The following is an 18,719-nucleotide window of genomic DNA, read 5'->3' as shown; positions in this document are numbered from 1 at the left end:
GCTTGTCGTGCATTCTTTCCAAAAATCGGGACTTTTAAAAAATGCCGCAGGACACGGGAAAAATTGTTAAAAATCAGGGCTTCCCCGCCACAAGTGGAAGTCTGGTCACCTGTATTACAGGAACTATCTGAACAAAATACATAAATTCACAAACGAAATAAACCACCACTCGTCAGTTGGTCACACTGCACAGCGGCTTGGCGGTGCTCTGACACTGGGAGTTGTGGTGCTGGTATTTCAACGACGAGCAGCCATCCCAGGTGAAGACTTTCAGCAGAGCTCGGGACCCAGAGCAGACTAAGAAGAAGAAATAGGCTGTCCACTGATGGGAAATTAGTCACTGACAACCTTCAGACGAGCTTCTTTTCAGGTCCCACCTTCATTTGTAGAAACAAAAAGATGTCACATGGAGCAAGGTCAGGTGAGTAAGGCACGTGGGGTAAGAGGCATGCTGTTTTTTGCCAAAAACTGGCGCACTGAGATGGCTGCATGAGCAGGCGCATTGTTGTAGTGGCAAAAGCAGTCCCGTCTGCCACAAATCAGGCCCCTTTTCTGGTCACACACTGTTATTGAGTCTTTTCAGAAACTTTAAATAGAGAGCTTGATTAACAGTCTGACCTGGTGGAATGAATTCCAAATGCACTATCCCCCTCACATCACATCTGTTTTTAGTTGGGGTTTTTTTTGGTACCTGTAATATGATGAACATAAAGAACATTTCTGAATTGTACACATGATGTTGAAGTGGAAAATGCTTTGCTATCTATGTTTATCAGATATGCACACAAGAGACATGGCATGGCTTAAAAATAAGGCATTTTAGAAGTGACAATTCAGAGGTATATCAGTTTATCAAAGTCTGTGCTATACAAAGACCATGTGAAGCAGTAAAGATGAATGAGATATTATGTACACAGTAAACAGAACATGCTTGATACTGTCAAAATGTGATGCCCATATGAAAAATATTCATCAAAAAGAGCTTTGTTGGTATGACATTGTGCTGTGGAGTCATCTTAATTAATGCCTCCAGCACACCTCAACATGAAGGAATTATCCCAAGTTATTAATAAGTGAATCCCTTGGAACCAGAGAGAAAGCAATGCCAATGGAAGCGGCTTTTCTCCTAGTACTTAGGGGTTTTAGGACAGCAGTGCAGGTTGGGGTTGAGGCTTTCAGAGTAGGCAGGCAGGAACGGAATTCACCATCAGTGACCAAGATTTGTCCCTGTCCTCACTAATCTGAACTAGCAGTTCCTGAACCTGACCAACGGGAATCAATCAGACAGACAAGGGTGAATCAATCAGACAAACAGACTTCAACTTCATCACCAATCGGACCACGGTCCTTAACTTCTGAGTCTTTTCTCACATGAGAGGTGCAGATAGTATTTACCTTTCAGGATTATTGTGAAGATTAAACAAAAACATACACAAGCCCAGTAAACAAAAACGAAATATCCCAAACAAAACAAACACACCATTTTGGATAGGGAAGACAGGGTAGAACTGCCCCTGTGAGTTTCTGAGACTCTAACTTTATGGGAGTGGAAAGCCTTGTGTCTCTCTCCCACAGAGTGGTTGGTTGGTGGTTTTGAACTTCTAACCTTGTGGTTAGCTGCCCAATGTGTAACCATCACACCACCACGGCTCCTGCAAGCCTAGTAGCTGGCACAAATTAGGTACTCAAAGAAAAGTAAGTACTCCTCTTCCTTCACTAAAAAATGCAAGCAAAACCAGCCAGCTGGAGTCTTTCCGCTGCACTGACTTTTGTGTGCTTTGGGGGAGGCTTATCTGCCTTCTTAGCAGGATGCACTAGGATCACAGAGAGCTGGTCCAGCGCCCCTTTGTCAGGCGAAGACTGGTAGCGGAATACAGAGGTGATGCACATCGCAGCACCGTCCTGTCCTTCACCATTCATTGCTCCAGGGCCACAGTTATACCGAGCAAGGGACAAGGAAGAATTTGTGTGTAGGCCTGGGATCAGTCCTCTAGACAAAAGGAAGTCTGAAGTGCCTACCAGGCTGTCTCACAAAACGCTAGGTTTCCACTACTGTTGGCCAAGGGAAAAAATTATTTGTAAACCAGTCCAAAAACTAGAGTGAACTTAAATGTGCGTGTGAAGCATGTCCTGAGCAAAATCCTAGATGCTGACTTTGTAGAGATGACCTAAGTTTGAGGCTCAAACTTGGCACATACCCTCTCCCGCTTCCTTCATTCGTCACTGTGCTGCGGCTGTTCTGTTAGTCGCTCAGGTTCACGGCCTCAGCCATTCCTCACCAATTCTTCTTCCAGCAGGATCTTGGGGGGTTTCCATCACAGTGCCTCTCTTTTCTGCTACCCTCTGGGCCTCTGCACCCACAGGCTCCTCTGGTCTGTTCCCAGGCCTCTCTAGTCATGTCCTGAAGACCAGGATCAGGCCACCTGCTATCATCTTGCTCTGCCAGGAGAGACCTTTGGGGGCTCTCTGGTTCCTCTTCCAATGGAATCAGGCCTAATGTTCACAACCCACCCAAACCAGGTGCTGCTGAGTCAATTCTGACTCAAGGTGACCCTACGGGTTACAGAGTAGAACATTCCAAAGGGTTTTCTTGGCTGTAACCTTTATGAGAACAGATAGTAAGACTTATCTTCCAAGGATCTTTGGCTGGGATTTGAACCACCGACCTCTGAAACCAAGGACCTGTCTGATACAGCTAACACTGGTCACTAAGGATGCCTCGGTGCTCGGAGGACTCCATTCTGACTACAGCCACTTAATGTCCTGCAACTGCCTCGTGGCTCAGTCTCTAAATCTTTGCTTATATTCTTCCTTCAACTGAAACCTTCTCTCTCAAGGGCTGACCTAGAGGATTCTTTTTATGAACCACTTCATCCAAAATGTATCACCACAGACCATTCTGCACATGATACCACAGAGGCGGAGAGTTCAATGGATTATCCAAAGTCATTCATCTTGTAAGGTGGCAACGTCTGGATTCGAATGTTAGCGTGGCTTCCTTAAGGTCTCCACACCTGAGCTGGACCATTCAGACTTGCTTTACAATGTCACTGGCAGGGACCGTGTCACCGTTTGAATGAGGATTGTTGATTGTGTGCATTGTTTTTCCAATTATATGACAAGCTTGAAGAACTCAGGGTCTACACTGAACCCCCTACCAGGTCTCTAATGTCTAATCTAAACATTCGCTATGACACTGTCTTGCTCCCTGCGTGATGTTTGTATCCCAAGTACACCCCCCTGGTTACGGGTTTCAAAGGTCACTCAGCAGTGAAGGAAGCTGGCCTTCGAAGGAATTTCCCAGGGATTGAGAGGAAGGGACCCCAGGCTGCAAGCCTTCCCCACACTTCATTATGACCAGCCACGTGCCCTGCAACTGTCAGCGCAGTTGAGAGTGCTGATAATCACCACTAGGGCCGCAGTTCCACAGCACTGAAACCGATTCCCCAGCACCCCACACAGGAGCCAAGCCCAGTCCAGCCCATGGAGACCATTCGGGCCCCGCCTCCCCACGGCTGCTGTAACAAGCACGTGCAGGAAGCTGGCTCAAAGCTGGCGGGACGGATTCAGCAAGCAGAGAAGATTCCCTCGCTTGTGTGTTCGCCATGCGAAGAGAAGAACGTGCCGGGTAATCACAGAGGGTTCCTTAGCAAGTGTTGGGAAAGCCCTTCTGATTGAGAATCAGGAGCACTGCTGGTGGAGTGGTTACTAATCACAAGGCCAACAGTTCGGAATCACCAGCCGCTCCGATGGAGAAGGATTGTGCTTTCTCTTCCTATAGAGAGTTACAGACCGGCAACCCCAAGGGGCTTCTACCCTGTCCTGTGGGGTCAGTATGAGCCAAAATTGACTTGCTGGCAGTGAGTTTGGTTTGAAGCCTGGTGCAAGTTTACACCTGGAATTTGCTTGTGTTTTAGATCCCAATTCAGGTGATGTCCAGTGGTACCCGCTGACCTTTGAAAACTTGATGCCAGAGTTAAGACCCTGGAAGATTCCCAAATGCCCCCAAAGTGCCCAAGCAGAGCTAGGGAGCCTACGTCATAATGGATTTTCTGCAACAAGGCAACTTCATGGCTTCAGGAAGTTTTTAAACCATGCTTGCTTTGTGTTGACACACAGAAAGTGTTAAGAACAGCAAAGAACAATCATTTCCCAGAACTGTCGTAGAGTAAGCTGCTAACATGAAGCCCATCTCCACACGCAAGTGTGTTTTCATGTGACGGTGTGTTTTCATAAACATGGTCTCCTCTTCAGTAAGCACAGTACAAACTGGTTACGCCGGGGGATGTCCCAGTCATGGTGACCCAACATGCGCCCCTGTACAACTGTGCCAGAGCCTGGTGTGTGAGATGCAGATTGCCAGGCCGGGACTGCGGTGGCTGTGTGCGTGTGTGGGGGGGTGGTGTGTGTGTGGAAACGACTCAACAACTTCAACTTCTAGGTTCACAGCTGTGCATATTAAATGCCTGTAGCACCCATAGATTGCTCTAGAACCAATTAAAAACAAAAACAATACCACCAAGCTCACTGCCTTTGAGCTACTTCTGACTCATAGTCACCCTACTGCATAGAACTGCCCGACAGGTTTCCAAAGTGCCGCATCCCTTCTCTTTCAGCGGGTGGGTTTGAACCACAGAGCTTTTGGTTAGCAGTAAAACACTTATAACCACTGTGCCACTAAGGCTCCATGGAAAATAACCACACTAAACTCACTGACATTCAGTCGATGACAACTCATAACGACCCGATAGGGCAGGCGAGAACTGCCCCGTGCGTTTCCAAGACTAAGTGTTTACCAGAGTAGAAAGCCCACCTTTTTCCTGAGGAGAGGTTGGTGCTTTAGAACTTCTGACCTTTTGGGTCTCAGCCCGTCACATAACCACCACACCAGGCCTCCTCTAATCACACACCCACAAACAAAACAAAACAAAGCCACACCAAACTCACCTCCGTGGAGTTGATGCCGACTCAAGTAACCTTTTAGAACAGAGTAAAACTGCCTCCATGAATTTCCAAGGCTGTATTAATTTTTAAAAATTTTTTTCAAAACCATTTTGTTGGGAATTAATACAGATATCATATCATTCCACAGTTCAATCACATCAAGCAGTATTGTATTTTCAAAACATTCTTTTCCGACCTGAACTCCTTGACATCAGCTCCCTTTTACCATGACACTCCCGGCCCCGCACATTGTACCCCTCCCCTTCCCAAACCCTTATTCTACTTGCTGTCCCTATGGGTCCATCAATTCTGGGTTTCATATCTGAAAAAAAGATTTTTAAACAATACATAACAAAAAATCAAGAGGGTGACGCCCAATGATAGAACGCATCTGAGATAAACCCCAATATGAACAAATAACACAAAAAAACGTTGAAAACCAGATTAAGTCCGGAGTGCATGAGAGGGGGAGCCACTGACATGGTCACAACAGTTCAAGTTGTCTTTCAGATCTACTACACTCATCTCTCCAATGCACTCTGCTCAGCGACCCATCTGCTCCTATCCCTTCATTATGGATAGCGTGAGATCACCAGAGACTTATTTCCTACACAGCTCCCTTCCCACAAATGTACCCTGGGCTCTCACTGTCACCCAGAGCCTCCTGTACAGCAGAATCTCACAATTTAGGCTCTGACACCAATCCCTCCTTTAGCTTCAGGTTATATGATTTATCTGTTAGACAGGGTTCTCTAGAGAAACAAAACTAGGACACTAATAATTCTGTATATATTTAGATAGATAGGATAGATAGATAAATAGATAAAGCAGTTAACTAATCTATATAGCAGTACAAATGGCTCAGTGCAACTCACACCCATGAGACAGTTGTGAGACACTGGCAGTCCTTCAGGTCTTGAGGGCCGCACGGTAGTCTTCTGTAGAGCAATTCACAGGCTATCTGGGCACAGGCAGCAAACAGCAAGGCAGGTCTCCAACAGTCAGCCAGATGACAGGGTCTGACAGTCCCCAGCTCAAGAGATGTAAATTCCAATGGAGGCGTGAAGCCGGTCTTGAAGGAACCTCAAATTACAGCGACACAGTCCACGGGTAGGTGTCCCACAGATGGTGTAGCTTGCAAATGGGGCACAAAACAAGCAAGGCAGCAGCACACTGGTCTGATGATTGAAGAGTAAGAGAGAGAGAAAAGGCGAGGCGCACGGAGCCATTTATCTCTCCTCCCTACAACCAATCTCACATGCGTTCATTGGCCATGTTGGCACAACAAACCTACCTCTCACAATTTACAATCCTTTGGTCACTGATGTTGGTGTGCTTCTTCCATGTGGACTTAGTTAACACCACAACATTAGATGGCCGCTTGTTTGGAAACAAACCTTTAAGACCCCAGCACCATCTAATTTCTTCACCACACTTTGCTCTAGCACCCATATTGTCTGTGTTCCATTCCTGGGGCGAATATCGAGCAGGGTCATGATGTAAGAACTATTGCTCTTAAGTTGGACATAGGATTTAGTATAAGCCCCAAACCATTCCTGGATCATGTGTGTTTGTTTTCTTTTTTAATCAGCTTTTGACTCCCTTACAAAACCTCCTTGTTAATTTATGGTAGAAAATCTTATCGATCATGTCCCTGGGGGTAATGATCTTCCATGAACAGCTTTTGATTAGCCCTGGTTGAGAGATCCCTGTTGAGAGAGGGCTATTGGGCCAATGGAGGCTAACTTCTATCGCAGTACCTGAATTATTCACTTTTACAGAATCAATCCTTTCTTGGCTGGATGCTATTTACACAAACAATGGGTGTTAATTATCAGGGAAAGCACAGTATTATTCATTGAGAATGTCTGTCACAGGCTTGTTGGAATAATACATATCTTAATAGAGCACACCGGGCACTGATGTAGCAAGACGACGTTTTCTCACTTACAATTGGTTAGACTATCTTGGTACAGCTGTCTTCCACATCCTCAGACACCATGAATTTTCTGTCTTAAGTCTTCAGGTTACAAGTGGGTCTGAGGAGTCCAGTGCACCCCATGGAGACCTGCGTCGGATCTCGCTGATGCACGCTGTGGAGCATGCGGTGCCCCTTGAAGATCCACGATTCAGTTGTTGTACTGTTCCCTGGCACATGGCCTGGATCCCCAGGAGGAACCCAGAAGCCCGGGTCACTGGGATCCATTCAGTGCAGACCCCCAGGGACCCTCCCTGCCTACGGTCCCTAAAAGCATTTTCCTGAAACTGTAACTCTTTATGGAGTAGAAAGCACCATCTTTCTCCCAAATAACTACAATAGAACCACTGAAAATAAATCCATACATAAATAAAGTTAGCTGGTAAGATTACCATCTAATCCCTGGACTTTAGGTCATATTTATATTGGTTTAACTAGGTCTCCATGGCTCATTTCTAAAATGAAGCACCGCGTAAACTTTGCTCTAACATTCGGCTCACTGCCCGACTCTTCCATAGGGTCCTAGCAAATACAGGAATGCAAAGTCGTATCATCCCTTTTCAATCACGTCCCGGGGACTAGTAGCACGTTCTTGGGGAAGTCAGCTAACACCTCCCAGGCCTTCATCCTTCTTTGCTATAATCAGAACCACTGCCAAGGTGCGCCTGGGGTCCCGCGACTTGCTTTTATGTGAGCTGGTAGTTTCAGAAATGTAGGTACTATGTAACTATAATTACCTCACTTCTCTAGACTTGTCCATCTAAGTAAGACCATGCTGTGTAACTACAAATACCTTACTGCTCCAGACTTGTCCTAGTAAGACCGCACCTGTGTAACTAGAATCACCTCATAGGGTAATGGCTAAACACTAGGCTGCAAACTCAAAGTTTGTGGGTTTGAAGCCACCCAGGGACTTGGAGGGACCTAGTGATCTCCTCTGTAAAGATTTCGGCCTAGGAAACCCTTTGGGAGCAGTCTGATGGTCTCAAAAACACTGAACACCGGGTTATGCACGGCCAGCTGTTACTTTTGTTATGCGTGTTTCTACAGGTTCACTATTAGTTACCATGGAGGCCTTCTCATCTTCCCTCAGGAGAGCAGAGCTCCTGGAAGTCAACTCGATTAGAGGCTCTGGCCAGTACGCTTAAAAAAAAAAAGAAGAAAAAAAAACTTCAAGGACAGTCTGATCTTAAGAAAATTATTGAGTATGATTAAGGCACTCGTAGTCTTTATAAAAAAGCAGATGTGCTTTGGAAATTAGAGGAACTTAAAAGCTGTATGCCAACAAGCCCCCAGACTCCCCAAGAGGATTATCTTCACAACCCTTCAAGTGGACCTTCCTCCCCAGAGAGGCGGCCTAGGTAGGACCAGGCTCGAGAGCCCTGTGTCAGCTTTCAAAACATGTCTACTCTGCGAAGACATCAGCTTATAGACGGTTTGTGTTTGTAATACTTAGAAAACATAGAAAAGTGTGTCATTTTAGAATTAGACACATTTACATTTTATATATGGGGCATTTATTCTCTGTGCACTCAAGGAACCTTGGTGGCCCTGTGGGTTAGGCCATGGGCTGCTATCCACAAGGTTGGTGGTTCGAGCTCCTTGAGGGAAGAAGAGGCTGTCTGCTTCCATGTTTGCATAGAGATTTACTTCACTGGAAACCCTAGACCAGGGGTCCTCAAACTTTTAAAACAGGGGGCCAGTTCCCTGTCCCTCAGACCCATTGGAGGGCTGGACTATAGTTTAAAAAAAACTATGAACAAATTCCTATGCACGCGACACGTATCTTATTTTGAAGTAAAAACACAAATGGGCAAAAACACTCGGCGGGCCGCATGTGGCCCGCGGGCCATAGTTTGAGGACACTTGCCCTAAACTGTCCCTATGAGCTGGAATTAATTCAAGGGCAGATTTGACTTATTCTTACATCTGAAACTCAGATGGACAAAAGGTATAAAAACAAATTAATGAATTCCAGATGCTTTCTTCTCCACAACAGAGGCATACACATAATTTGCTTTTAGTAGTAACTCAATTAAAAGAGGGTAAGTGATCCTCTATGGCCAATAGCCACTGTCACACGCCCTCCCCTCCAGGGCTTCCCTACCAAGGCTGGGGACTTTCTCTGGTACCCTGACCCCAGCCCCCCTTTCTTTCCTGATCCAAGAAGAACTCATTCAAGAAACATAGTCCTGGTGCCCAGGGGGGTGCGGGTGGGGGCTCTAATCAGTAGCTCTGATGTGACTGAGGAGAAATATGACCAGGACTGAAGAGAAAATTTAGAATCCAGGGTGGTCCAGTGAATAGCGAAGGCTGGGGGGAGGGGGGACTGAGGGAGAGGTAAGCAACCTAGTAATATCATATTGCCCTCCCATATCCCACAAGGACTCCACCCTCACCCTTTGCCACTCTACCAAAGTCCTGCCGGTTCTACCCCTCCCCCACCCTGAGTTAGGCCTCTACATCTGTCTAGACCAGTGTATGCTTCATTCCTGGTCTTCCAACGTGCCTTCATATTCAACACCTCCTGCAGAGAACCATGCCATGCAGAGCGCCTCTGCTCAAAGCCTTTAATCGTTCCAGATCCCCACCGAGCTAACTCCTATGTACGGCCAACAGAGGACTCCGGAAGTCATCCAAACACCTCCTGCTTGGCCTGATCTCCTACCTCCACCCTTTGAACTCCATATTCCAGAAACATTGCATGCTTCCTCACCCAGAGACTACCCTGGCCTCCCAGAACCCTTAAGCAGCGGTAACACAGCAACTCCATCCTGGTCACTCAGCAGGCACATTCAATAAATATGGGTTTAAGGGATGCCTGCTGTTTCTGCTAACTCCAAGGTTAGCAGTTCAAAACCAACCAGCCAGGCAGCTCTACTCTATCCTATAAGGTTGCTATGAGTCAAGATCAATTCCATGGCAGTGTGTGGTTTTTTGAGACCAAGGAGGATTACAGTAAGGTAATAAATGGAACATCTTTTTAGGGAGCCCGTGCCAGCACCAAAGTTAGGCACTGAGGAGAGAATTTGCGTTGAGGCGTTGATGTGTTCCACCTGGTACCATGAAGCGGTCACAAAAACTGTTCTTCAGCGGCCTGAAGGAAAATCTTTGAAACATCCTTCCTGGGCGCAGTGTTAGCGCTGCAGGTTGGCAGGACTTAACCCAGAGCTTTCCCAGCAGCCAGCACACCAATTTTATAGGCCAAGTTGCAGTGTCAAGCCCAGACTACAGCACAGGGGCAGCCACCGGGGAGGCCAGAGCCTCCAAAAGATCAGCTGGACTCTACCAACAGAAACTGTTCTGGACAACAGCTCCCTCTTGTCTGAGGGCCGTCTATGATCATAAATTGAATATGAGAAGAGGTCCAGGATATATGTGGCCCACATGCTAACAGGAGCTTTATGATGTTTTATTCAGCTTTAAATTATTAAAGAAAGGAGAGAATGTGAAGATGGGCCTTTCTTGGCAGATCATTTTGGTCTTGAAGTTACTTTAACAAACTATGATCCCAGTTGAAAGTAAATTCCCTCCTAAAAAACCTCCCTGTTTTCTGATTCTCAACAGGTGAGTCCCACAAAGCCCAAGGGCAAGCTCTCTTGGGATACAGATAATTGAAATTAGCAACTCAGGGGGCAGATTTGTAACACTGCGACTTACACAACACCGAGCTTTGCAGGGAGGGAGGTGCTACTGTATTGGAAACTAAGCATCTGCCACGGAAAGTTTTCTGTGGATTTAGGAGTTGGGCAAATTCTCATAGCAAGCAACATTGCAAATGTGATGGAAGCAGGAGCAGGGGTTTCATGTGTTCCTGGAAACATTCTAGGATCTTTTCCTCTCATTCTTCCCTCGACTCTCCGAAGCCTCCTGGTATTAGAAGGTCAACATGTGTGTGCAATTTTCGCTGCTGATTTCACTCATTCTGGTGGTGTTGGATGCCTGTTGCTTCTGCTAACTCCAAGGCTAGAGTTCAAAACCACCAGTCAGGTAGCTCGACTCTGCCCTATAGGGTTGCTATGAGTCAAAATCAACTCTATGGCAGTGGGTGTGGTTTTTTGAGACCCAGGCTGGAAGTTCAAACCAACCAGTTTTTCTGTGGGAGAAAGAGGAGGCTCTCTATTTCCACCATGATCTACAGCCTCAAAAAACCTCCCTGTGCTGGTGACAATTAGAGCTGATTGGATGCAAGTGGGCTTTGCAATACAGAGACTGTCTGCTGGCTACATGCTGGTGCACACCTGTGGCAATGATCTGAACCAGCAGCCAAGGAACATTGGGGCGTTAATGTTTTTAGCACTAGAGGCTCATGGGAGGCAAGAAGGGCTACAGAAAGTCCTCTCACCTTCCTTCTTGACAACAATGCTTAGTTGTTTTAGTCTTGAAGCTTTATTAATATACAAGCTTAGCCTTGAAGCTTTATTAATATACACGTTGCCCAGGTGGTCTCTATGTGATCCTGCCTAATGGAGCGATGGGAAACTCAAGCTGAGGTACCAAGGTGCCTCTTGAATAAATGAAAGATGCTTCGTGAGCATGATAAAGCCATCAGAGGTAAAGGGGGTGGGGTGACCGTGGGGTGGGAAGGTGAAGAGATGACTATGAATACCAACTACTAATAATAGACAGGGACACTCAGCATACTTTTACTTGAATTTTAAAATACGTACTACTTGGTATAAATGTTTCTAAGGAGTTCGCTGTGTGACTGAATTTAGGCAGCATGAGTGAATTTTGGCTGCAGACTGGCAGAACACTGTCATTCTACAAAGGAAATATAAAGCTTACTCAGTCCAAGTCCAGAGGGAAAAATAAGAGCCGATGAGAACTACACACACACACACACAATCCTGATGCTATTTAAGGAAGAACTTTCTAACAATCTGTGTTCTCCAAAAATGGAGCTGGCCGACTCTGAAAGCAGAAGTGTTCCAGCCAAGGCTGGGCGGCCATCTGTCCGAGACGGCTCTCTGGGTGAGCTGGCGGAGTCGGTCTCGTCTAAATTCTGAGAAGCTGGGCTCCCCAGTGGATGCACTGCGCAGATCACAGATCACAGCTAAGGAAGAGACTTAAGTGCACCAGGAGAGTCATAGGTAATCATGTTAACCTGAGGTTCTGACCTTTCTCCTACTAAAAACACTAAAGGGATAGAAATGACCACTGAAGTTATTCAAGGGAATTTCCCAGAGTACTTGCCCTGCTTTCCTCCACTTCTGCCAATCTCTGGGTATCCCCAGTTTACACAATCTTGAGAAACCCACATATACGTGGGCAAGGAGGCAGGCAAAACACTCAGGCCAACAATGTTTACAATGTCTACAAAAGGAGTATAGGCCTGATATTGGTGACAACACAAAACATGAGGCTCAGGGAAATCTGAAAGGAGCTAACTGCCTGGGCTCCCCTCCTAAGTGAGCACCCCAGGCGTCTGCCCCGGGATTCTTTCAAGTGCAATGCTTACAGGAGGGAAGTAAGACAGAGAGAACGTGATTTGAGGGAAACAGGAACCAAAAGGCCTCTGAACAATGACATTTCTAAATTAGGCTGAGCGTCTCAGGGAGCTGGCGACTTAGAGCTGAGATTTAGGAATACATATGAATCGCACTAAGTCATGGCACAACCTAATCTAGAACACAAAAACACTACCCAATGAATGAAGACTTTCAAGGAATCAAAGCATGAATACTTTTCAAGACTGCATAAAATGCAAGACTATGCAACACTCACCACTCTAAGTTCCTTTTTATATTTCCCAAACATCTACACCCCCCCATGAGCCCCACCCCACAGACAAACCCTCCTTTGAAATTGTTAGTTGCATCATAGACTTGACTTTTAACTCAGACTCCACCTGGGCTTTTTGAAGTCATGATAGTTATGGGAGTGGACCTCCAAGTCTTTCTCCCAGAGTCAACGAGGTCGATTTCAACTTCTCAACCTGTAATTGCCCACCAAACACTTAACCGCTGCACCATAGGGATTAGGCCTAAGCATAGATACAACACTTGCTCTGAGCCCAAGGAAGAGTACCTTGGGTGGTTACACAGACTTGTTTCAATAACTATCAAGTGATACCCAACAGTTCCCTCAGTCTAATCAATCACCACTGTACTCATCATGGTGTAACAGCATCTTTAACTGGAGGTGGCTTTGTGTCCTGATCTCTGGACAATAAGGGAGAGAAAGAGGTTCTTTGGAAGAAGTCCTGAAGAAATCCTGGCAACGAGATGCCTGATGTAAGTTCCAGTGATCTCCCCTTTAGGGACCTCTCCTGACCCCAGACATCACACAGGGGTCGGGCCGGTTGCCCCTTTTAACTCATAACTGTGGGACGAGTCAGCATTCACTGAAGATGGGGAGGAAATTCATCTGGGCTCAAAGTGCATTGTGCTACCCCCTCTTCCTATGCAAACGGGTCCACGGGAGATTTTGGAAGAGATAGAGAATGATTCATGACGCACACCTTCGAACAATGTGATGGAAAGATACAGGCAGGACAGTGAAATGTTTCCTAAGCTGGTGAATTCCATTTCAGGCAAGGAGACAGAAACACGTGCGAGGGCCCCCAAAACAAACAGAAGCATCACCATCCAATGACTATAAACTTTAAAATCAGCAGGAAATAGCAAACCTGATTGCCTTCCATCTTGAGCTCCTTATTTTGGGAGTCAAAAAAAAAGAGTTGGGGAGGCAACTAGGACGAGGGCCACACCTCTATAAAAAGCTCGAGGCTTTCTCTTGGCGTGATGGGAAGAATGTCCCCTCTGTGCATTGCCTGGGTCCTCACGGACAGGGCACTCACCTAGCGTGTCTTTCAGATTTTTCACGAGCGAGCCCTTCTTCAGACTGTTCTTCCTCTCCACGTAATTGGACGGCACGTAGCCCGTCTTGTTGGCCACATTGCGCACCCGCCACCACGTCTTGGAGTCATCCAGCAGCCACAGGCGCTCATTCTTCTTGATGTCCAGCTCCTGCTCCTGCTGGGCGGTGTAATCCCACTTTGCTATCACAATGACTTCTTCTGTCATCTTTCATGGGGTCCCTCTGCCGGCAAGAACAATTGGAGACGCTCGTTAGAAAACCATGCAAACATTTCTTTCTGAGCACCCACAGGAACAGCACTGCATGCAATGTAATCCTGCGACCACTTTTCTCCTGGGTCCTGAGATATCCCCCCCCCACACACACACACACCTTTTAATGACTCTCCTTCAACACCCTTTAGTGGCTTTGTTTAGAAACAGCATCTGGAGAGAGCAAATCCTGAGGCCGGTAAGGGTTAAATGGGATGTTGGGAATTCTGGGTGCTCTGCTGAGATAAAAACCAGAACTTCTACATACACACACACCAATCTCAATAGCAGTATAATTCAGCATCCCATTTGATGAAGTAACACCCACTTTCTTACAGCAGATGCGCGTACACCCATTTCCTGAGAATACGGCGAGTTTTATGAACACATTTAATGAACCCCACATGGTGGCCCGTCAGTGAAAATACCTGTGCGGTAAGTACTAAATGCCGGCGGGGGTCTGGGATGGATTCTGAAAAAGGAAAAACCTAGGAAAACCCTCCTGGTGGGATCTGATAAACAGCTGGGCCCTGCCTCTTTCACAGTGATGCTGCCGTGTTGATCTTTGAGTTTTAACACCTGAGACGGGGAAACCGTGAAGCGTGTGTGGGGAAAAGAAGAGGCTGTACGCTCTGGTAACAAACGACGGCTTCAGAAACCCTACTCGGGCCTGTAAGGTCACAGTGAGTCGGAATCGACTCGAGGACAGTGGACCTAGTTTTGTTTGTTCCCACCCCTGACAGAGGCACTCTCGTTAGTTTTCGGGGCGGGTTTCGAGATTACAGAGAGCATCGAGGTGTGTAATTCCTTGGAAGCGGTAAGCATAACATGACACTTTCTACCAGATACTAAGAAATTTATAAATAATACATGGTCTCTTCTATTGAGGATTAACTTCCAAATTTAGAGATAACAAACCTTTGGGGAAGAAGGCTCTGCTTAATGAACCTCATGCATAATGTATAAAATATCCAAGAGGCCATCGTTTACACAAAGCTCACTGCAGACGAGGGCAATTTTGTTATCCACTGGAAGAACATCTCAGGTGCCCAACCATGGATCTTTCTAGCCTGACCTTTATGGTTTGAAAGTCACACAGGAGACTTTTAGTTTCTAAATAATAAGGATAGAGCAAGAGGAATGCTATTCAGAGAAGATTCTATCTGAAAACAAGGCTTTTTTCTTAATTATCCAATTTTCCAAAGAATCTCTAACAAGACGAATCAAGATCTAACCCAGTTTCCACAGTGGGCTGTGAAAGCAGCCACCTACACTTACCCTGAACTGTGGGTTAGAGCACAAAAATGTTTCATTGCCTGGGGGGGGGGTCATGAGTTGTGGTGCTGTACTGAGTTTTATTTGTTTTATTTCCGTCCCCTGCAAAGGGGGTGGTTGGCCAATTAGTTTGGGAACGCAGTATCTAAAGCTATTGATTAAATCTCTCCTCTGAACAGCAGTTCAAGTCAGGAGCTGGCGGAGGCATGGTCTACTTCAAGGGCACACCTGCTTGACTGTACATCAGCATCATGTGGAAAGCCTTACAAATGGCACTGACCTCCTCCCCACCACACCACAAATCAGCATCTTTGGGATAAGGTCAAGGAATGAGTGGTTTCTGAAAGCTCTCCAAAAGATGGTGACAGGCAGCGGGTGTGGAAAATCACCCGTCCCTGGGGTTCCGATGCCAATCAGCCTGTTGGGTGTCCACAAATCCAGTCTGCTTCACAGCGACCTCATGGGACAGACAGAACTGTCTGTCCTTTTTGGCTGTAATCTCCCTGAAAGCAGATCCCAGGTCTTTTATCAACAGGAGCCGCTGGCATCTTCAACCTTTTGGTTAGCAGTGCGGTGCACGGTTAATCTTTAATTGCACCCTCAGCAGGACAGAGCCAACCAGGAGGGAACACAGCCACAGACCGCCTCCCCCATGAAGGCTATCTCTGGGTAGCAACCAGGACCCCAGAGGTACACCCACAGTGTCAGAAAGCACAGGCCGCCCCGGGGTTACAGACAACCGACACTGGACAACGCCTTATTCTTCATTATGGGGATCTCCCCCTTCTTTGAAGCTATTGCATGCCTCCCCTTCTCACAATAGCAGTGCTAAGCCGGAGCCCACGCGGGGGTGGGGAACGCCTGGCCCTCGGGATGCAGCCGGTCTGCGGACTCATCACCTCCAGCTAACACGCATCTCTCCGGAGAAGCTGTGCCAGCCCTCACATGAGGGGTGAGTTCACTGAATGACTGACCATGTCAGAAATGTCCCACTGGCCCTTGGCAGAGGAAAGGGTTTCCCCGGGCCTGCTCTAGTGGATCTTACATGACGGGCAAGGCCTTTGGGGAGATGTTCCATAGGAGCCAACAGGGAGCATGAGTTATGTTCCCTTAAAAGTAATCTGCTGTGGCATGTACAATGAATTAGACTAGGAAGACCCTGTCGATAAACTGTGTTTAATAAAACTGGACAAACTACCTTCAATTTCTGATGGAAAAGCCTCCAAAGAGCATAGTCGTTGACTACAAGCCTCTACTGAAAAGTTAACTCAAGGATCGTATCATGAGTTAGTCGAAGACAGGATCCTGGAGGCAAGGTCTATAGAATAATGCGTGTTTCTGACCCCAGCTTGCCAAGGTCAAGGACACCGCGTCCCCACCTTCATCAAGAGGAGCTGGTTCAAGTTTGTCAGCCAGGTGGGGCTCACAGAGCAGCTACGTATGGACGCATCACAACGTGTGTCTTTACTGCTGAGGAATCAAAGTTAACAAGAACCTCAAGATACACATGAAACTCTAAGAAGACTTTTTGAACTAGGTTGGTTTGTCAAGGTTTAGAAGGGAAAAGATTGAAAGAAAAATAGAAGAGCTGAAAAAGATATTTCTCGGCTCAACAGTTTTCATCAAACCCCTAAGATGTCATCAATCCTGCTCTAGGACCCTATTTTCTTTCTAAAAACAATCCTATTAAGTGCTTTCTGCTGTGCTGCAGGTTGCTTATAATAGCCAGTTACCTACCACTCCCCCAAATGATCACAGCTAGGAAGGTGGGTAATTAGAAAATTACTGCTACGGAATCATAGTAACCTTTATTAAGCAAAAAAGATCAAAATGTAAAGGTATTGCTTCTCAACCTAGCTTCCCATCTAGTCAGGACACTTCTGTGTTTCCATTTCTCTACTCCATCCCCGAAGCAGCTCTGGGGGCATAGTGGTTTATGTATTGGGCTGAAAGCTGCAAGGTCAGGAGTTTAAAACCACCAGCTCTGTGGGAGAAAGATAAGGCTTTCTATTCCCCTAAAGATCTAGTCTTGGAAACCCATACGGGCATTTCTACCCTGTCCTCTTGGATTTCTATGAGTCAGAATCAACTGCAAGGCAGTGTGAGTTTGGGTTTTTGGAGCCCATCCCCCCAAAATTCTGTGCTCTTTAGTGACTACCCTGTCAAAGCTGCAATGCTGGCACCCAACACTCACACCATATTCCTTTTAAGTGTTGCATTTGGGGAACACAGAGAAGTGTGAAGGGGCAAAACCAAGGTTGTATGAAGTATCACAGCAAGTAGGGTAAGGCTTCCCAAAGAAATTCTTGTAGATAGTCTCCTTGTTACACCTGAAGAATGCTAAGAAGGGGAGAAATATCCTCAGTGAAAAATTTCTGGCCTTTGTCTCATTAACGCAGTTTTCGAGTTTATGAAAATCTCTTCCTACTGAGCTACTATGATCACTCATGTCCTTTGAGAAAATCTATCAAGATTATCCTCCTTTGAGTCCCCTCAAAATAGTTGCCATAACCTTCAGAGCTGACCTCTCTACCTTGGCTTTAACTTGTCCAGTAGATTCTCCTGGAAAACTGTCTTGATTAGACCCTTTTTTTGGGGGGGGGGGTGCTAATGAAACTAAGTGTATTACTGAGAAAACTTATCAACAGCCATCCCCTGACCTCAGAAATAGGCTTATGTGTGGTTGGTTTGGAATAAAGTCCTCGCATGTCCTGGCACTCTAGTTGCAATACTTTTAAATTTACTCTCCTATTTCCAAAGTCGTCTTTGGACCAAACTAAACCATTTGGTCATGAAGGCAAATTGAAGACAGGGGTCAAGAACAAGAATCTGGGACTCAAGGCTAAACTGAACCATTTGCATGACTCATGAGTCCACACTGGGCTCAAGCTTCCTCAGTCCAATGGAGACAATATCTCCTTCAGGACTCTTGGTACTCAAGAGAAATACAATGCTGTAGTGCTTTTAGACCCTGGAATTTACAAACAGTTGTTTAGCTTCACTAAGAATGAATGCCTGTCTTCAACACGGTGCTCTTAAGACCTGTTCATGTGGAGTCAAAGGGCAACTCCAAAGACTAGATAGGAAACTTGGGGGGGGCAGTGAGTATATGCTAGTGTAGGGGGAGTGGATAACTCGGAAAAGGAGGCGCAAATGCTTACAATTCAAACAGTGTTATCAATGTCACTGAAGCAATCGCACATGTAGACACTGGTGAACTGGGCTATGTTCTGCTGTGTAAATCTTAATAAAAATAAAATCAATTTTTTAAAGGGTGGGTCTGTATCATCTAGACCTAGGCTTAAGTCCTTGCTGTATCACTCACTATCCCTGTGACTGGGGCTTATTTTAGGCCAGCAGCACCCTCTTCTGTAAAATAAGGATGATAACAGGACCTACAAAAAGGGGAGAGAAGCCCCCAATGGAATGGACTGACACCATAGAAACCA

The 18,719-nt window shown here is 46.2% G+C and overlaps 1 protein-coding gene across 2 annotated transcripts in view; it reads right to left on the bottom strand.

The window, feature by feature from the left end:
• Positions 1–18,719, bottom strand: part of NCK2 (NCK adaptor protein 2) — a 168,030-nt gene that overhangs the window by 40,043 nt on the left and 109,268 nt on the right. For both annotated transcript variants that reach the window (XM_075563349.1, XM_075563348.1), the window contains exon 3: positions 13,725–13,966. In XM_075563349.1, the coding sequence (XP_075419464.1) occupies positions 13,725–13,950 (226 nt within the window). In that variant the 5' untranslated portion in view covers positions 13,951–13,966. The remainder of the gene's footprint in view (positions 1–13,724; positions 13,967–18,719) is intronic.

The sequence above is a fragment of the Tenrec ecaudatus genome, chromosome 11, assembly GCF_050624435.1.
Source record: "Tenrec ecaudatus isolate mTenEca1 chromosome 11, mTenEca1.hap1, whole genome shotgun sequence".
Lineage (NCBI taxonomy): Eukaryota > Metazoa > Chordata > Mammalia > Afrosoricida > Tenrecidae > Tenrec > Tenrec ecaudatus.
The sequence above is the reverse complement of the archived record's forward strand: the minus strand, read 5'-3'. Positions and strand labels throughout refer to the sequence as shown.